The sequence below is a fragment of the Oncorhynchus keta genome, chromosome 35, assembly GCF_023373465.1.
Source record: "Oncorhynchus keta strain PuntledgeMale-10-30-2019 chromosome 35, Oket_V2, whole genome shotgun sequence".
NCBI classification, from domain to species: Eukaryota; Metazoa; Chordata; class Actinopteri; order Salmoniformes; family Salmonidae; genus Oncorhynchus; species Oncorhynchus keta.
The window spans coordinates 81,032,047-81,049,470 of NC_068455.1; the positions used below are offsets into that span (position 1 = coordinate 81,032,047).

Consider the following 17,424-nt stretch of genomic DNA (forward strand, 5'->3'; position numbering starts at 1 on the left):
TCTGTCCTCTGTCCTCTGGGGACAGTACTTTCATTACCCCTGTCCTCTGGGAACAGTACTTTCATTACCCCTGTCCTCTGTCCTCTGGGGACAGTACTTTCATTACCTCTGTCCTCTGGGGACAGTACTTTCATTACCCCTGTCCTCTGGGGACAGTACTTTCATTACCTCTGTCCTCTGGGGACAGTACTTTCATTACCCCTGCCCTGTCCTCTGGGGACAGTACTTTCATTACCTCTGTCCTCTGGGGACAGTACTTTCATTACTCTGTCCTCTGGGAACAGTACTTTCATTACCTCTGTCCTCTGGGGACAGTACTTTCATTACCCCTGTCCCCTGGGGACAGTACTTTCATTACCCCTGTCCTCTGTCCTCTGGGGACAGTACTTTCATTACTCTGTCCTCTGTGAACAGTACTTTCATTACCTCTGTCCTCTGGGGACAGTACTTTCATTACCCCTGTCCTCTGGGGACAGTACTTTCATTACCTCTGCCCTGTCCTCTGTCCTCTGGGGACAGTACTTTCATTACCCCTGCCCTGTCCTCTGTCCTCTGGGGACAGTACTTTCATTACCTCTGTCCTCTGGGGACAGTACTTTCATTACTCTGTCCTCTGGGGACAGTACTTTCATTACCTCTGTCCTCTGTCCTCTGGGGACAGTACTTTCATTACCTCTGTCCTCTGTCCTCTGGGGACAGTACTTTCATTACTCTGTCCTCTGGGGACAGTACTTTCATTACCTCTGTCCTCTGTCCTCTGGGGACAGTACTTTCATTACCCCTGTCCTCTGGGGACAGTAATTTCATTACCTCTGCCCTGTCCTCTGTCCTCTGGGGACAGTACTTTCATTACCCCTGCCCTGTCCTCTGTCCTCTGGGGACAGTACTTTCATTACCTCTGTCCTCTGGGGACAGTACTTTCATTACTCTGTCCTCTGGGGACAGTACTTTCATTACCTCTGTCCTCTGGGGACAGTACTTTCATTACCTCTGTCCTCTGTCCTCTGGGGACAGTACTTTCATTACTCTGTCCTCTGGGGACAGTACTTTCATTACCTCTGTCCTCTGTCCTCTGGGGACAGTACTTTCATTACCTCTGTCCTCTGGGGACAGTACTTTCATTACCCCTGTCCTCTGTCCTCTCGGGACAGTACTTTCATTACCCCTGTCCTCTGTCCTCTGGGGACAGTACTTTCATTACCCCTGTCCTCTGTCCTCTGGGGACAGTACTTTCATTACCCCTGTCCTCTGTCCTCTGGGGACAGTACTTTCATTACCCCTGTCCTCTGTCCTCTCGGGACAGTACTTTCACATCATTAAATCCAGATGAAAATGTTTTTTGTTGTGGTTTACCATCGTTTATGACAGCCAGGACCTCCTGTCTGGTCAGGTTGTCATATGGCCTCACAGCAAAACTTAGCTCCTCTAGTCTGGAAAAACACACACACACACACACACACACACACACACACACACACACACACACACACACACACACACACACACACACACACACACACACACACACACACACACACACACACACACACACACACACGTACGTTAAAGACAGAAACACAACAGACAAATGTGTGTGTGAGTGCGTCTGTCCATCTGTCTGTGTGAATCTGTCTGTCTGTTCGTCCTTTTGTGTGACTCTGTGTGTGTGACTCTGTGTGTGTGACTCTGTGTGTGTGTGTGACTCTGTGTGTGTGACTCTGTGTGTGTACCGTCGCAAGAGGTTGTTCTTGTCAGCTTTGGTACCATGGCGATGAGGGAGGCGGAGCTCTGGCGAGAAGTATTCCTGGTTGAAGATGAGGGCCAGCCCTCTTAGGCTGTATGACATCACATACTCCTCCCCCGGGTCTGACACCTCAATACTACAGGGAGAAGTGAGAATGTAAAGAGAGAGAGAGAGAGAGGGGGGAGGTGTGAGAGAGAGAGGGGGGAGGTGTGAGAGAGAGAGATGGGGGAGGTGTGAGAGAGAGAGGGGGGAGGTGTGAGAGAAAGAGGGGGAGGTGTGAGAGAGAGAGATGGGGGAGGTGTGAGAGAGAGAGATGGGGAGGTGTGAGAAAGAGAGGGGAGGTGTGAGAGAGAGAGGGGGAGGTGTGAGAGAGAGAGGGGAGGTGTGAGAGAGAGAGAGGGGAGGTGTGAGAGAGAGAGATGGGGAGGTGTGAGAGAGAGGGGGAGGTGTGAGAGAGAGAGGGGGAGGTGTGAGAGAGAGAGGGGAGGTGAGAGAGAGAGAGAGAGAGAGAAGGGGAGGTGTGTGAGAGAGAGAGAAGGGGGAGGTGTGAGAGAGAGAGAAGGGGGAGGTGTGAGAGAGAGAGAGAAGGGGGAGGTGTGAGAGAGAGAGAGAAGGGGAGGTGTGAGAGAGAGAGGGGGAGGTGTGAGAGAGAGGGGAGGTGTGAGAGAGAGGGGAGGTGAGAGAGAGAGAGAGAGAGAAGGGGAAGGTGTGAGAGAGAGAAGGGGAGGTGTGAGAGAGAGAGGGGGAGGTGTGAGAGAGAGAGAGAGAAGGGGGAGGTGTGAGAGAGAGAGAAGTGGGAGGTGTGAGAGAGAGAGGGGGAGGTGTATAAGAGAGAGAGGGGGAGGTGTGAGAGAGAGAGAGAAGGGGAGGTGTGAGAGAGAGAGAGAAGGGGGAGGTGTGAGAGAGAGAGAGAAGGGGAGGTGTGAGAGAGAGAGAAGGGGAGGTGTGAGAGAGAGAGGGGAGGTGTATAAGAGAGAGAGGGGAGGTGTGAGAGAGAGGGGGGAGGTGTGAGAGAGAGAGAGAGAGAAGGGGGCGGTGTGAGAGAGAGAGAAGTGGGAGGTGTGAGAGAGAGAGAGAAGGGGGAGGTGAGAGAGAGAGAGAAGGGGGAGGTGTGAGAGAGAGAGAAGGGGGAGGTGTGAGAGAGAGAGGGGGAGGTGTATAAGAGAGAGGGGGAGGTGTGAGAGAGAGGGGGAGGTGTGAGAGAGAGAGAGAAGGGGGAGGTGTGAGAGAGAGAGGGGGAGGTGTGAGAGAGAGAGAGAAGGGGAGGTGTGAGAGAGAGAGAAGTGGGAGGTGTGAGAGAGAGAGGGGGAGGTGTATAAGAGACAGAGGGGGAGGTGTGAGAGAGAGAGAGAAGGGGAGGTGTGAGAGAGAGAGAGAGAGAGAGAGAGAGAGGGGGAGGTGTGAGAGAGAGAGAGAGAGGGGGAGGTGTGAGAGAGAGAGGGAGGTGAGAGAGAGAGAGAGAGAGAGAGAGGGGAGGTGTGAGAGAGAGAGAGAGAGAGAGGGGGAGGTGTGAGAGAGAGAGGGGAGGTGTGAGAGAGAGAGAGAGAGGGGGTAGGTGAGAGAGAGGGGGAGGTGAGAGAGAGGAGAGGTGTGAGAGAGAGAGGGGGAGGTGTGAGAGAGAGAGGAGAGGTGTGAGAGAGAGGGGAGGTGTGAGAGAGAGAGAGAAGGGGGAGGTGTGAGAGAGAGAGGGGGTAGGTGTGAGAGAGAGAGAGGGGGAGGTGTGAGAGAGAGAGGGGGAGGTGTGAGAGAGAGAGGGGGAGGTGTGAGAGAGAGAGAGGAGAGGTGTGAGAGAGAGAGGGGGGAGGTGTGAGAGAGAGAGGAGAGGTGTGAGAGAGAGAGGGGGGAGGTGTGAGAGAGAGAGAGGGGGGAGGTGTGAGAGAGAGAGGGGGAGGTGTGAGAGAGAGAGGGGGGAGGTGTGAGAGAGAGAGAGAGGTGTGAGAGAGAGAGGGGGGAGGTGTGAGAGAGAGAGGAGAGGTGTGAGAGAGAGAGGGGGGAGGTGTGAGAGAGAGAGGAGAGGTGTGAGAGAGAGAGGGGGGAGGTGTGAGAGAGAGAGGAGAGGTGTGAGAGAGAGAGGGGGTAGGTGTGAGAGAGAGATGGGAGAGGTGTGAGATAATCCTATATAGTGCATTCTGAAAGTATCGAGACCACATTACTTTTTCCACATTTTGTTACGTCAAAATGTATTAAATATTTTTTCCCCCAATCTACACATAATAACAGGTTTAGACATTTTTATCAAATGTTAAAAAAAAAAAACTGAAATATCACATTTACATAAGTATTCAGACCCGTTACTCAGTACTTTGTTGAAGCACCTTTGGCAGAGATTACAGCCTGGAGTCTTCTTGGGTATGATGATACAAGCTTGGCACACATGTATTTGAGGAGTTTCTCCCATTCTTCTCTGCAGATCCTCTCAGGCTCTGTCAGGTTGGATGGGGAGTGACGCTGCACAGCTATTTTCAGGTCTCTCCAGAGATGTTCGATCGGGTTCAAGTCCGGGCTCTGGCTGGGCCAGTCATGGACATTCAGAGACTTGTCCTGAAGCCACTCCTGTATTGTCTTGGCTGTGTGCTTAGGGTCATTGTCCTGTTGGAAGGTGAACCTTCACCCCAGTCTGAGGTCCTGAGTTCTCTGTAGCAGGTTTTCATCAAGGATCTTTCTGTACTTTGCTCCGTTCATCTTTTCCTCAATCCTGACTAGTCTCCCAGTCCCTTCTGCTGAGAAACATCCCAACAGCATGATGCTGCCACCACCATGCTTCACCATAGGGATGGGGCCAGGTTTCCTCCAGACGTGATGCTTGCCATTCAAGCTAAAGAGTTCAATCTTGGTTTCATCAGACCAGATAATCTTGTTTCTCATGATCTGACTCCTTTAGGTGCCTTTTGGCAATCTCCAAGCGGGCTGTCATGTGCCTTTTACTGAGGAGTGGCTTCCGTCTGGCCACTCTACCATAAAGAGTGCTGCAGAGATGGTTGTCCTTCTGGAAGGTTCTCCTATCTTCACAGAGGAACTCTGGAGCTCTGTCAGAGTGACCATCGGGTTATTGGTCACCTCCCTGACCAAGGCCCTTCTCCCCTGATTGCTCAGTTTGTCCGGGCGGCCAGCTCTAGGAAGAGTCTTGGTGTTTCCAAACTTCCTCCATTTAAGAATGATGGAGGCCACTGTGTCCTTGGAGACCTTCAATGCTGCAGAAATGTTTAGGTACCCTTCCCCAGATCTGTGACTCGATCCTGTCTCAGAGCTCTACGGACAATTCCTTTGACCTCATGGCTTGGTTTTTGCTCTGACATGTACTGTCAACTGTGAGACCATATATAGACAGGTGTGTTGCCTTTTCCAAATCATGTCCAATCAATTTAATTTACTACAGGTGGACTCCAGTGAAGTTGTAGAAACATCTCAAGGATGATCAATGGAAACAGGATCCACCTGAGCTCAATGTCGAGTCTCATAGCAAAGGGTCTGAATATTTATGTAAACAAGTCCTTTTTTTTAATAAATTTGCAAACATTTATAAAAACCTGTTTTTGCAATTTGTCATTATGGGGTGTGTGTAGATTGATAAGGATTTTATTTTAACTTTTCATAATGTAACAAAATGTGGAAAAGGTCAAGGTGTTTGAATACTTTCTGAATGCACCTAACCTTTATATACCTGGAACAGTAAACTGTAAACATGGTTCTAGTCTACCAGATTCACACAACACAAGAGTCTTACCTTACAGATTCACTCTTACCCTATCTCATAGACGTCAGGCTCAGCATAGCTCTCTATCAGGGCTGGAATGAAAATGATTTACAATTTTCAAATCTACAATGGTTTCAGTATTAACAGGATAAATATAAAGGCATTATTGACAACATGTAACCCATGTAAACAGAACTGTAGCCTGTAGCGGTAATGAATGATGTCATAGCGGTAGTAGAATGTCCTTGTCGCCTGTAGCGGTAATGAATAATGTCATAGCGGTAGTAGAATGTCCTTGTCGCCTGTAGCGGTAATGAATAATGTCATAGCGGTAGTAGAATGTCCTTGTCGCCTGTAGCGGTAATGAATAATGTCATAGCGGTAGTAGAATGTCCTTGTCGCCTGTAGCGGTAATGAATAATGTCATAGCGGTAGTAGAATGTCCTTGTCCCCTGTAGCGGTAATGAATAATGTCCTAGCGGTAGTAGAATGTCCTTGTCGCCTGTAGCGGTAATGAATGATGTCATAGCGGTAGTAGAATGTCCTTGTCGCCTGTAGCGGTAATGAATAATGTCATAGCGGTAGTAGAATGTCCTTGTCGCCTGTAGCGGTAATGAATAATGTCATAGCGGTAGTAGAATGTCCTTGTCGCCTGTAGCGGTAATGAATAATGTCCTAGTGGTAGTAGAATGTCCTTGTCGCCTGTAGCGGTAATGAATAACGTCATAGCGGTAGTAGAATGTGTTTGTCGCCTGTAGCGGTAATGAATAACGTCATAGCGGTAGTAGAATGTCCTTGTCGCCTGTAGCGGTAATGAATAATGTCATAGCGGTAGTAGAATGTCCTTGTCGCCTGTAGCGGTAATGAATAATGTCATAGCGGTAGTAGAATGTCCTTGTAGCCTGTAGCGGTAATGAATAACGTCATAGCGGTGGTAGAATGTCCTTGTCGCCTGTAGCGGTAATGAATAACGTCATAGCGGTGGTAGAATGTCCTGTAGCGGTAATGAATAATGTCCTAGCGGTAGTAGAATGTCCTTGTCGCCTGTAGCGGTAATGAATAATGTCATAGCGGTAGTAGAATGTCCTTGTCGCCTGTAGCGGTAATGAATAATGTCATAGCGGTAGTAGAATGTCCTTGTCGCCTGTAGCGGTAATGAATAATGTCATAGCGGTAGTAGAATGTCCTTGTCCCCTGTAGCGGTAATGAATAATGTCATAGCGGTAGTAGAATGTCCTTGTCGCCTGTAGCGGTAATGAATAATGTCATAGCGGTAGTAGAATGTCCTTGTCGCCTGTAGCGGTAATGAATAATGTCATAGCGGTAGTAGAATGTCCTTGTCGCCTGTAGCGGTAATGAATAATGTCATAGCGGTAGTAGAATGTCCTTGTCGCCTGTAGCGGTAATGAATAATGTCATAGCGGTGGTAGAATGTCCTGTAGCGGTAATGAATAATGTCCTAGCGGTAGTAGAATGTCCTTGTCGCCTGTAGCGGTAATGAATAATGTCATAGCGGTAGTAGAATGTCCTTGTCCCCTGTAGCGGTAATGAATAATGTCATAGCGGTAGTAGAATGTCCTTGTCGCCTGTAGCGGTAATGAATAATGTCATAGCGGTAGTAGAATGTCCTTGTCCCCTGTAGCGGTAATGAATAATGTCATAGCGGTAGTAGAATGTCCTTGTCGCCTGTAGCGGTAATGAATAATGTCATAGCGGTGGTAGAATGTCCTGTAGCGGTAATGAATAATGTCATAGCGGTGGTAGAATGTCCTGTAGCGGTAATGAATAATGTCGTAGCGGTGGTAGAATGTCCTGTAGCGGTAATGAATAATGTCATAGCGGTAGTAGAATGTCCTTGTCGCCTGTAGCGGTAATGAATAATGTCATAGCGGTAGTAGAATGTCCTTGTAGCCTGTAGCGGTAATGAATAACGTCATAGCGGTAGTAGAATGTCCTTGTCGCCTGTAGCGGTAATGAATAATGTCATAGCGGTGGTAGAATGTCCTGTAGCGGTAATGAATAATGTCCTAGCGGTAGTAGAATGTCCTTGTCGCCTGTAGCGGTAATGAATAATGTCATAGCGGTAGTAGAATGTCCTTGTAGCCTGTAGCGGTAATGAATAACGTCATAGCGGTAGTAGAATGTCCTTGTCGCCTGTAGCGGTAATGAATAATGTCATAGCGGTGGTAGAATGTCCTGTAGCGGTAATGAATAATGTCCTAGCGGTAGTAGAATGTCCTTGTCGCCTGTAGCGGTAATGAATAACGTCATAGCGGTGGTAGAATGTCCTGTAGCGGTAATGAATAATGTCCTAGCGGTAGTAGAATGTCCTTGTCCCCTGTAGCGGTAATGAATAATGTCATAGCGGTAGAAGCGGTAAGGAGAATCAGGTTCTTCTGTCACTTACCTGTCGATGTCGCAGGCGACCCCGTGACCTCGCTGTCCACCTTGACAACCCGCTCTGTGGATGATCAACATTATAGGCTATACAGTTCAAGTGTCAGTCACATTCTGCCGAGGAATCGCAGGGGTGCGGGGTTTAGGGTCGGATCAGCTTTATATTGCATTTATATTGTCGCTTCCATCAATGTAATTGTCTGCATTCCAATCCCTCATATTTTTTGTGGGTAAATATATATATATATATACATACATACATACAGTTGAAGACGGAAGTTTACATACACCTTAGCCAAATAGAATTGAACTCAAATACATTTGAGTTTTTTTCACAATTGCTGACATTTAATCCTGGTAACAATTCCCTGTCTAAGGTCAGTTAGGATCACCACGTTATTTTAAGAATGTGAAATGTCAGAATAATAGTAGAGAGAATGATTTATTTCAGCTTTTATTTCTTTCATCACATTCCCAGTGTGTCAGAAGTTTACATACACTCAATTAGTATTTGGTAGCATTGCCTTTAAATGGTTTAATTTGGGTCAAACGGTTCAGTAGCCTTCCACAAGCTTCCCACAATAAGTTGGGTGAATTTTGACCCATTCCTCCTGACAGAGCTGGTGTAACTGAGTCAGGTTTGTAGGCCTCCTTGCTCGCACACGCTTTTTCAGTTCTGCCCACAAATGTTTTTCAGGATTAAGATCAGGGCTTTGTGATGGCCACTCCAATACCTTGACTTTGTTGTCCTTAAGACATTTTGCCACAACTTTGGAAGTATGCTTGGGGTCATTGTCCATTTGGAAGACCCATTGGCGACCAAACTTTAACTTCCTGATCGATGTCTTGAGATGTTGCTTCAATGTATCCACATAATTTTCCTCCATTTGGAAGACAGTGCACCAGTCCCTCCTGCAGCAAAGCACCACATGATGCTGTCACCCCGTTCTTATAATAATAATAATAATATATGCCATTTAGCTGACGCTTTTATCCAAAGCGACTTACAGTCATGTGTGCATACATTCTACGTATGGGTGGTCCCGGGAATCGAACCCACTACCCTGGCGTTACAAGCGCCATGCTCTACCAACTGAGCCACAGAAGGACCACTAGTTCTTCACGGTTGGGATGGTGTTCTTCAGCTTGCAAGCTTCCCCCTTTTTCCTCCAAACATAACGATGGTCATTATGGCCAAACAGTTTTGTTTAATCAGACCAGAGGACATTTCTCCAAAAAGTACAATCTTTGTCCCCATGTGCAGTTGCAAACCGTAGTCTGGCTTTTTTATAGCGGTTTTGGAGCAGTGGCTTCTTCCATGCTGAGCGGCCTTTCAGGTTATGTTGATATAGGACTCGTTTTACTGTGGATATTGGTTGGTAACATAGGTAAGATGTTTTATATTCATCATATGTTTGTAAGTTACTTCTCTTCAGAATGTTATTTTTGTATAAAACTGTGGCGGGGTTGCAGTTATCTGTTCTATGTCAAGACTAAGTTGCATGGGCCGCAGAGAGGGGAGAGGTCAAAGTGTCATCATGTGTAAACATATCTTTTGCTCCACTGTGTCTGTGTGCCAGTCACTCCCTACTTTTCCCATCGGGGAGAGGAGGATGGCAGTGTCTGGAATAATGCTATGCTCCCCGTGAGCTTGTCCAGGATTGGTTGTATTTAGAATTGGTTGTATCTAAATTACAATTTGATATATGCCTGTTGATATGGAGGATTGGGTTATGGTTCTGGGGTTTGAGTAAGGAGACAAAGCTGAATGATTTATTATCCCACAGAAGCAAGGGTGGGGTGGGACAACGGTAGCTAGCTAGCCGTACACCGGTAAACAGTGACCTTCGCCCTCGCCTGTTGGGCATAAACCCCACAGAAGCAAGGTGTGGGGGGGCGGCAACGGTAGCTAACTAGCCGTACACCAGTAGACAGTGACCTTCGCCCTCGCCTGTTGGGCATAAACCCCACAGAAGCAAGGTGTGGGGGGCGGCAACGGTAGCTAACTAGCCGTACACCGGTAAACAGTGACCTTCGCCCACGCCTGTCAAGGGAACCCAGACTTCCGCAAAAAAATGTACCAACAAATAAAACATACAAAATAATTTATCTCTGTTTCATAAATGTATTTCAATTTGAGGCCGAAGGTATCTCACTGTTTAAAGCATCCGAGTGAACAAAACATCGCCCCTCTATCTCAGTATGTCTAGCGTATCCATCTGATGCTGTCTGGTCAGAAAGAGTATGGCGTTGTTGTTGCCCGTAGCATTGAGTGCAAGAGAAGCCACTGAGAATTTTGGACTGCCTTGATCATTTTAAAAACAAATAATAGCCAATCAGCTTTGAGCTAAACTGAGTGAGCTCAGCTGTGATTGGTCCTGGAGCACCCAAAAAAAAAGTGTCAAAAGGAAGCCAGTTTAGATTTGGCTTTTCACCCTATAAACATCACAAGCCAAACGGGGGGGGAAATTAATTGTTGCATTGTTGTCATCGGGTGGCTAGCTAGATAGCTAAAATTGTCCCTTTCCTAAATTAGCCATGGAAGTACAGAAGGATTTGGACTTGTGGTTTTACTTAATTCTCCGTACTCGCCAATGATTATAACGGGGATTCTGATCCAACCATTAATTCCTACGTTGTTGTGCCCCTGGCCTGAGAGGAGGGAAGTTCAATATGTAACTAGATGTAGTAGGCTAATGTTAACTAGCTGGCCTGAGAGGAGGGAAGTTCAATATGTAACTAGATGTAGTAGGCTAATATTAACTAGCTGGCCTGAGAGGATGGAAGTTCAATATGTAACTAGATGTAGAAGGCTAATGTTAACTAGCTGGCCTGAGAGGAGGGAAGTTCAATATGTAACTAGATGTAGTAGGCTAATGTTAACTAGCCGGCCTGAGACGATGGAAGTTCAATATGTAACTAGATGTAGTAGGCTAATGTTAACTAGCTGGCCTGAGAGGAGGCAAGTTCAATATGTAACTAGATGTAGTTGGCTAATGTTAACTAGCTGGCCTGAGAGGAGGGAAGTTCAATATGTAACTAGATGTAGTAGGCTAATGTTAACTAGCTGGCCTGAGAGGAGGGAAGTTCAATATGTAACTAGATGTAGTAGGCTAATGTTAACTAGCTGGCCTGAGAGGATGGAAGTTCAATATGTAACTAGATGTAGTAGGCTAATGTTAACTAGCTGGCCTGAGAGGAGGGAAGTTCAATATGTAACTAGATATAGTAGGCTAATGTTAACTAGCTGGCATGGCGTATCGTTGACCATGAAATGAAGTTAGGCTAGCAGGAAGCCCAGGACAACACAAACTAAAAGCATGTACTGTATGACAGAGTCAGACGTCATTACCACTAAAGATAACAAGCAAATTAAACAATATTTTGATATAGCCATCTAGTTTATCCCCTGAAAGCTTGTTAACCAGCCATATTGACATGATCTGTTATTAGCTAGCTTAGCTAGCTAGCCATATTGACTGATCTGTTGTTAGCTTGTTAACTAGCCATATTGACTGATCTGTTGTTAGCTTGTTAACTAGCCATATTGACTGATCTGTTGTTAGCTTGTTAACTAGCCATATTGACTGATCTGTTGTTAGCTTGTTAACAAGCCATATTGACTGATCTGTTGTTAGCTAGCTTAGCTAGCTAGCCATATTGACTGATCTGTTGTTAGCTTGTTAACTAGCCATATTGACTGATCTGTTGTTAGCGTGTTAACGAGCCATATTGACTGATCTATTATTAGCTAGCTTAGCTAGCTAGCCATATTGACTGATCTGTTGTTAGCTTGTTAACTAGCCATATCGACTAATCTGTTATTATCTTGTTAACTAGCCATATTGGCTGATCAGTTATTATCTTGTTAACTATCCATATTGACTGATAATCCCTTGAAAACGATTCGCAACAAATGGTTTTAGCAGAGCTGTGTGTCTCTCCTTGCCTGATCAGTTATTATCTTGTTTAACTATGGTTTTAGCAGAGCTGTGTGTCTCTCCTTGCCTGATCAGTTGTTATCTTGTTTAACTATGGTTTTAGCAGAGCTGTGTGTCTCTCCTTGCCTGATCAGTTATTATCTTGTTTAACTATGGTTTTAGCAGAGCTGTGTGTCTCTCCTTGCCTGATCAGTTATTATCTTGTTTAACTATGGTTTAAGCAGAGCTGTGTGTCTCTCCTTGCCTGATCAGTTGTTATCTTGTTTAACTATGGTTTTAGCAGAGCTGTGTGTCTCTCCTTGCCTGATCAGTTGTTATCTTGTTTAACTATGGTTTTAGCAGAGCTGTGTGTCTCTCCTTGCCTGATCAGTTATTATCTTGTTTAACTATGGTTTTAGCAGAGCTGTGTCTCTCCTTGCCTGATCAGTTATTATCTTGTTTAACTATGGTTTTAGCAGAGCTGTGTGTCTCTCCTTGCCTGATCAGTTGTTATCTTGTTTAACTAAACAGTTACTTCCTGTATAACTCTGATGATAGAACTAAACAGTTACTTCCTGTATAACTGATGATAGAACTAAACAGTTACTTCCTGTATGACTGATGATAGAACTAAACAGTTACTTCCTGTATAACTGATGATAGAACTAAACAGTTACTTCCTGTATAACTCTGATGATAGAACTAAACAGTTACTTCCTGTATAACTGATAATAGAGCTAAACAGTTACTTCCTGTATAACTGATAATAGAGCTAAACAGTTACTTCCTGTATAACTGATAATAGAGCTAAACAGTTATATATGTCTCTGGGAAATGGAACACTCTGCAACTTACTGTGACGTTTCAATGATAACGACCTATTGGAATGATAACGACCTATTGGAATGATAACGACCTATTGGAATGATAACAACCTATTGGAATGATAACAACCTATTGGAATGATAACAACCTATTGGAATGATAACGACCTATTGGAATGATAACGACCTATTGGAATGATAACAACCTATTTTAATGATAACAACCTATTGGAATGATAACGACCTATTGGAATGATAACAACCTATTGGAATGATAACAACCTATTGGAATGATAATGATAACCTATTGGAATGATAACAACCTATTGGAATGATAACAACCTATTTTAATGATAACAGCCTATTGGAATGATAACGACCTATTGGAATGATAAGAACCTATTGGAATGATAATGATAACCTATTGGAATGATAACAACCTATTGGAATGATAATGATAACCTATTGGAATGATAAGAACCTATTGGAATGATAATGATAACCTATTGGAATGATAACAACCTATTGGAATGATAACAACCTATTGGAATGATAACAACCTATTGGAATGATAACAACCTATTTGAATGATAACAACCTATTGGAATGATAACGACCTATTGGAATGATAACAACCTATTGGAATGATAATGATAACCTATTGGAATGATAACAACCTATTGGAATGATAACAACCTATTGGAATGATAACGACCTATTGGAATGATAACGACCTATTGGAATGATAACAACCTATTGGAATGATAACAACCTATTGGAATGATAACGACCTATTGGAATGATAACAACCTATTGGAATGATAACGACCTATTGGAATGATAACGACCTATTGGAATGATAACGACCTATTGGAATGATAACAACCTATTGGAATGATAACAACCTATTGGAATGATAACGACCTATTGGAATGATAACGACCTATTGGAACGATAACAACCTATTGGAATGATAACAACCTATTGGAATGATAACGACCTATTGGAATGATAATGACCTATTGGAATGATAACGAACTATTGGAATGATAACGACCTATTGGAATGATAACGACCTATTGGAATTATAACAACCTATTGGAATGATAACAACCTATTGGAATGATAATGATAACCTATTGGAATGATAACAACCTATTGGAATGATAACAACCTATTGGAATGATAACAACCTATTGGAATGATAACAACCTATTGGAATGATAACGACCTATTGGAATGATAACGACCTATTGGAATGATAACGACCTATTGGAATGATAACAACCTATTGGAATGATAATGATAACCTATTGGAATGATAACAACCTATTGGAATGATAACGACCTATTGGAATGATAACAACCTATTGGAATGATAATGATAACCTATTGGAATGATAACAACCTATTGGAATGATAATGATAACCTATTGGAATGATAACGACCTATTGGAATGATAACGACCCATTGGAATGATAACAACCTATTGGAATGATAACGACCTATTGGAATGATAACGACCTATTGGAATGATAACAACCTATTGGAATGATAACGACCTATTGGAATGATAACGACCTATTGGAATGATAACGACCTATTGGAATGATAACGACCTATTGGAATGATAACGACCTATTGGAATGATAACGATCTATTGGAATGATAACGACCTATTGGAATGATAACAACCTATTGGAATGATAACGACCTATTGGAATGATAACGACCTATTGGAATGATAACGACCTATTGGAATGATAACGACCTATTGGAATGATAACGACCTATTGGAATGATAACGAGCTATTGGAATGATAACGACCTATTGGAATGATAACAACCTATTGGAATGATAACAACCTATTGGAATGATAACAACCTATTGGAATGATAATGATAACCTATTTGAATGATAATGATAACCTATTGGAATGATAACAACCTATTGGAATGATAACAACCTATTGGAATGATAACAACCTATTTGAATGATAACAACCTATTGGAATGATAACGACCTATTGGAATGATAACAACCTATTGGAATGATAATGATAACCTATTGGAATGATAACAACCTATTGGAATGATAACAACCTATTGGAATGATAACGACCTATTGGAATGATAACGACCTATTGGAATGATAACAACCTATTGGAATGATAACAACCTATTGGAATGATAACGACCTATTGGAATGATAACAACCTATTGGAATGATAACGACCTATTGGAATGATAACGACCTATTGGAATGATAACGACCTATTGGAATGATAACGACCTATTGGAATGATAACGACCTATTGGAATGATAACAACCTATTGGAATGATAACAACCTATTGGAATGATAACGACCTATTGGAATGATAACAACCTATTGGAATGATAACAACCTATTGGAATGATAACGACCTATTGGAATGATAATGACCTATTGGAATGATAACGAACTATTGGAATGATAACGACCTATTGGAATGATAACGACCTATTGGAATTATAACAACCTATTGGAATGATAACAACCTATTGGAATGATAATGATAACCTATTGGAATGATAACAACCTATTGGAATGATAACAACCTATTGGAATGATAACAACCTATTGGAATGATAACAACCTATTGGAATGATAACGACCTATTGGAATGATAACGACCTATTGGAATGATAACGACCTATTGGAATGATAACAACCTATTGGAATGATAATGATAACCTATTGGAATGATAACAACCTATTGGAATGATAACGACCTATTGGAATGATAACAACCTATTGGAATGATAATGATAACCTATTGGAATGATAACAACCTATTGGAATGATAACAACCTATTGGAATGATAACGACCTATTGGAATGATAACAACCTATTTGAATGATAACGACCTATTGGAATGATAACAACCTATTGGAATGATAACGACCTATTGGAATGATAACGACCTATTGGAATGATAACGACCTATTGGAATGATAACAACCTATTGGAATGATAACGACCTATTGGAATGATAACGACCTATTGGAATGATAACAACCTATTGGAATGATAACGACCTATTGGAATGATAACAACCTATTGGAATGATAACAACCTATTGGAATGATAACGACCTATTGGAATGATAACAACCTATTGGAATGATAATGATAACCTATTGGAATGATAACAACCTATTGGAATGATAACGACCTATTGGAATGATAACAACCTATTGGAATGATAATGATAACCTATTGGAATGATAACAACCTATTGGAATGATAACAACCTATTGGAATGATAACAACCTATTGGAATGATAACGACCTATTGGAATGATAACAACCTATTGGAATGATAACGACCTATTGGAATGATAACAACCTATTGGAATGATAACGACCTATTGGAATGATAACGACCCATTGGAATGATAACAACCTATTGGAATGATAACGACCTATTGGAATGATAACGACCTATTGGAATGATAACAACCTATTGGAATGATAACGACCTATTGGAATGATAACGACCTATTGGAATGATAACGACCTATTGGAATGATAACGACCTATTGGAATGATAACGATCTATTGGAATGATAACGACCTATTGGAATGATAACAACCTATTGGAATGATAACGACCTATTGGAATGATAACGACCTATTGGAATGATAACGACCTATTGGAATGATAACGACCTATTGGAATGATAACGACCTATTGGAATGATAACGAGCTATTGGAATGATAACGAGCTATTGGAATGATAACGACCTATTGGAATGATAACAACCTATTGGAATGATAACAACCTATTGGAATGATAATGATGACCTATTGGAATGATAACAACCTATTGGAATGATAACGACCTATTGGAATGATAACAACCTATTGGAATGATAATGATAACCTATTGGAATGATAACAACCTATTGGAATGATAACAACCTATTGGAATGATAACGACCTATTGGAATGATAACAACCTATTGGAATGATAACGACCTATTGGAATGATAACAACCTATTGGAATGATAACGACCTATTGGAATGATAACGACCTATTGGAATGATAACGACCTATTGGAATGATAACGACCTATTGGAATGATAACGACCTATTGGAATGATAACGACCTATTGGAATGATAACGACCTATTGGAATGATAACGACCTATTGGAATGATAACGACCTATTGGAATGATAACGACCTATTGGAATGATAACGACCTATTGGAATGATAACGACCTATTGGAATGATAACGACCTATTGGAATGATAACAACCTATTGGAATGATAACGACCTATTGGAATGATAACGACCTATTGGAATGATAACGACCTATTGGAATGATAACGACCTATTGGAATGATAACGACCTATTGGAATGATAACGACCTATTGGAATGATAACGACCTATTGGAATGATAACGACCTATTGGAATGATAACGACCTATTGGAATGATAACGACCTATTGAAACAATTGACAACCTGTTTAATGGCACCAAGAACAGACACGTTACAATAACGGGATTTATTTTTTATTTTTTTTAATCCTAGTTGTTACTCATCTCGGATCAGTTTACTATTATAAGAATTATTATTATTATATTATAAGAATGATTGCTGACTCAAAACAAATAAGTGAACACCCTCTCGCGCCGCATGTTGACAGGTTAAACAATTGATGATGACAATGGAGATTGATTAAAAAAACAAATGCCATCTATTCTTAGCACGAATAATCATTGATAATGAAATACTGATGATGATAGATGCAGTAGCCTACCTTGGATATATTGTTGAATATCTGTAT

General features: G+C 42.4%; 1 protein-coding gene across 1 annotated transcript in view; it reads right to left on the bottom strand.

Moving 5' to 3' along the window:
* Positions 1 to 1,273: 1,273 nt before the first annotated feature.
* The window catches only part of LOC127915548 (caspase-6-like), a 16,563-nt gene continuing 412 nt past the window's right edge, over positions 1,274 to 17,424 (bottom strand). The window contains exons 1-5 of the mRNA XM_052495721.1: positions 17,398 to 17,424; positions 7,846 to 7,899; positions 5,488 to 5,530; positions 1,731 to 1,880; positions 1,274 to 1,382 (exon numbers count right to left, since the gene is read on the bottom strand). The exon at positions 17,398 to 17,424 is cut by the window's right edge and continues 412 nt beyond it. Coding sequence (XP_052351681.1) covers positions 1,274 to 1,382; positions 1,731 to 1,880; positions 5,488 to 5,530; positions 7,846 to 7,899; positions 17,398 to 17,424 — 383 coding nt within the window. The remainder of the gene's footprint in view (positions 1,383 to 1,730; positions 1,881 to 5,487; positions 5,531 to 7,845; positions 7,900 to 17,397) is intronic.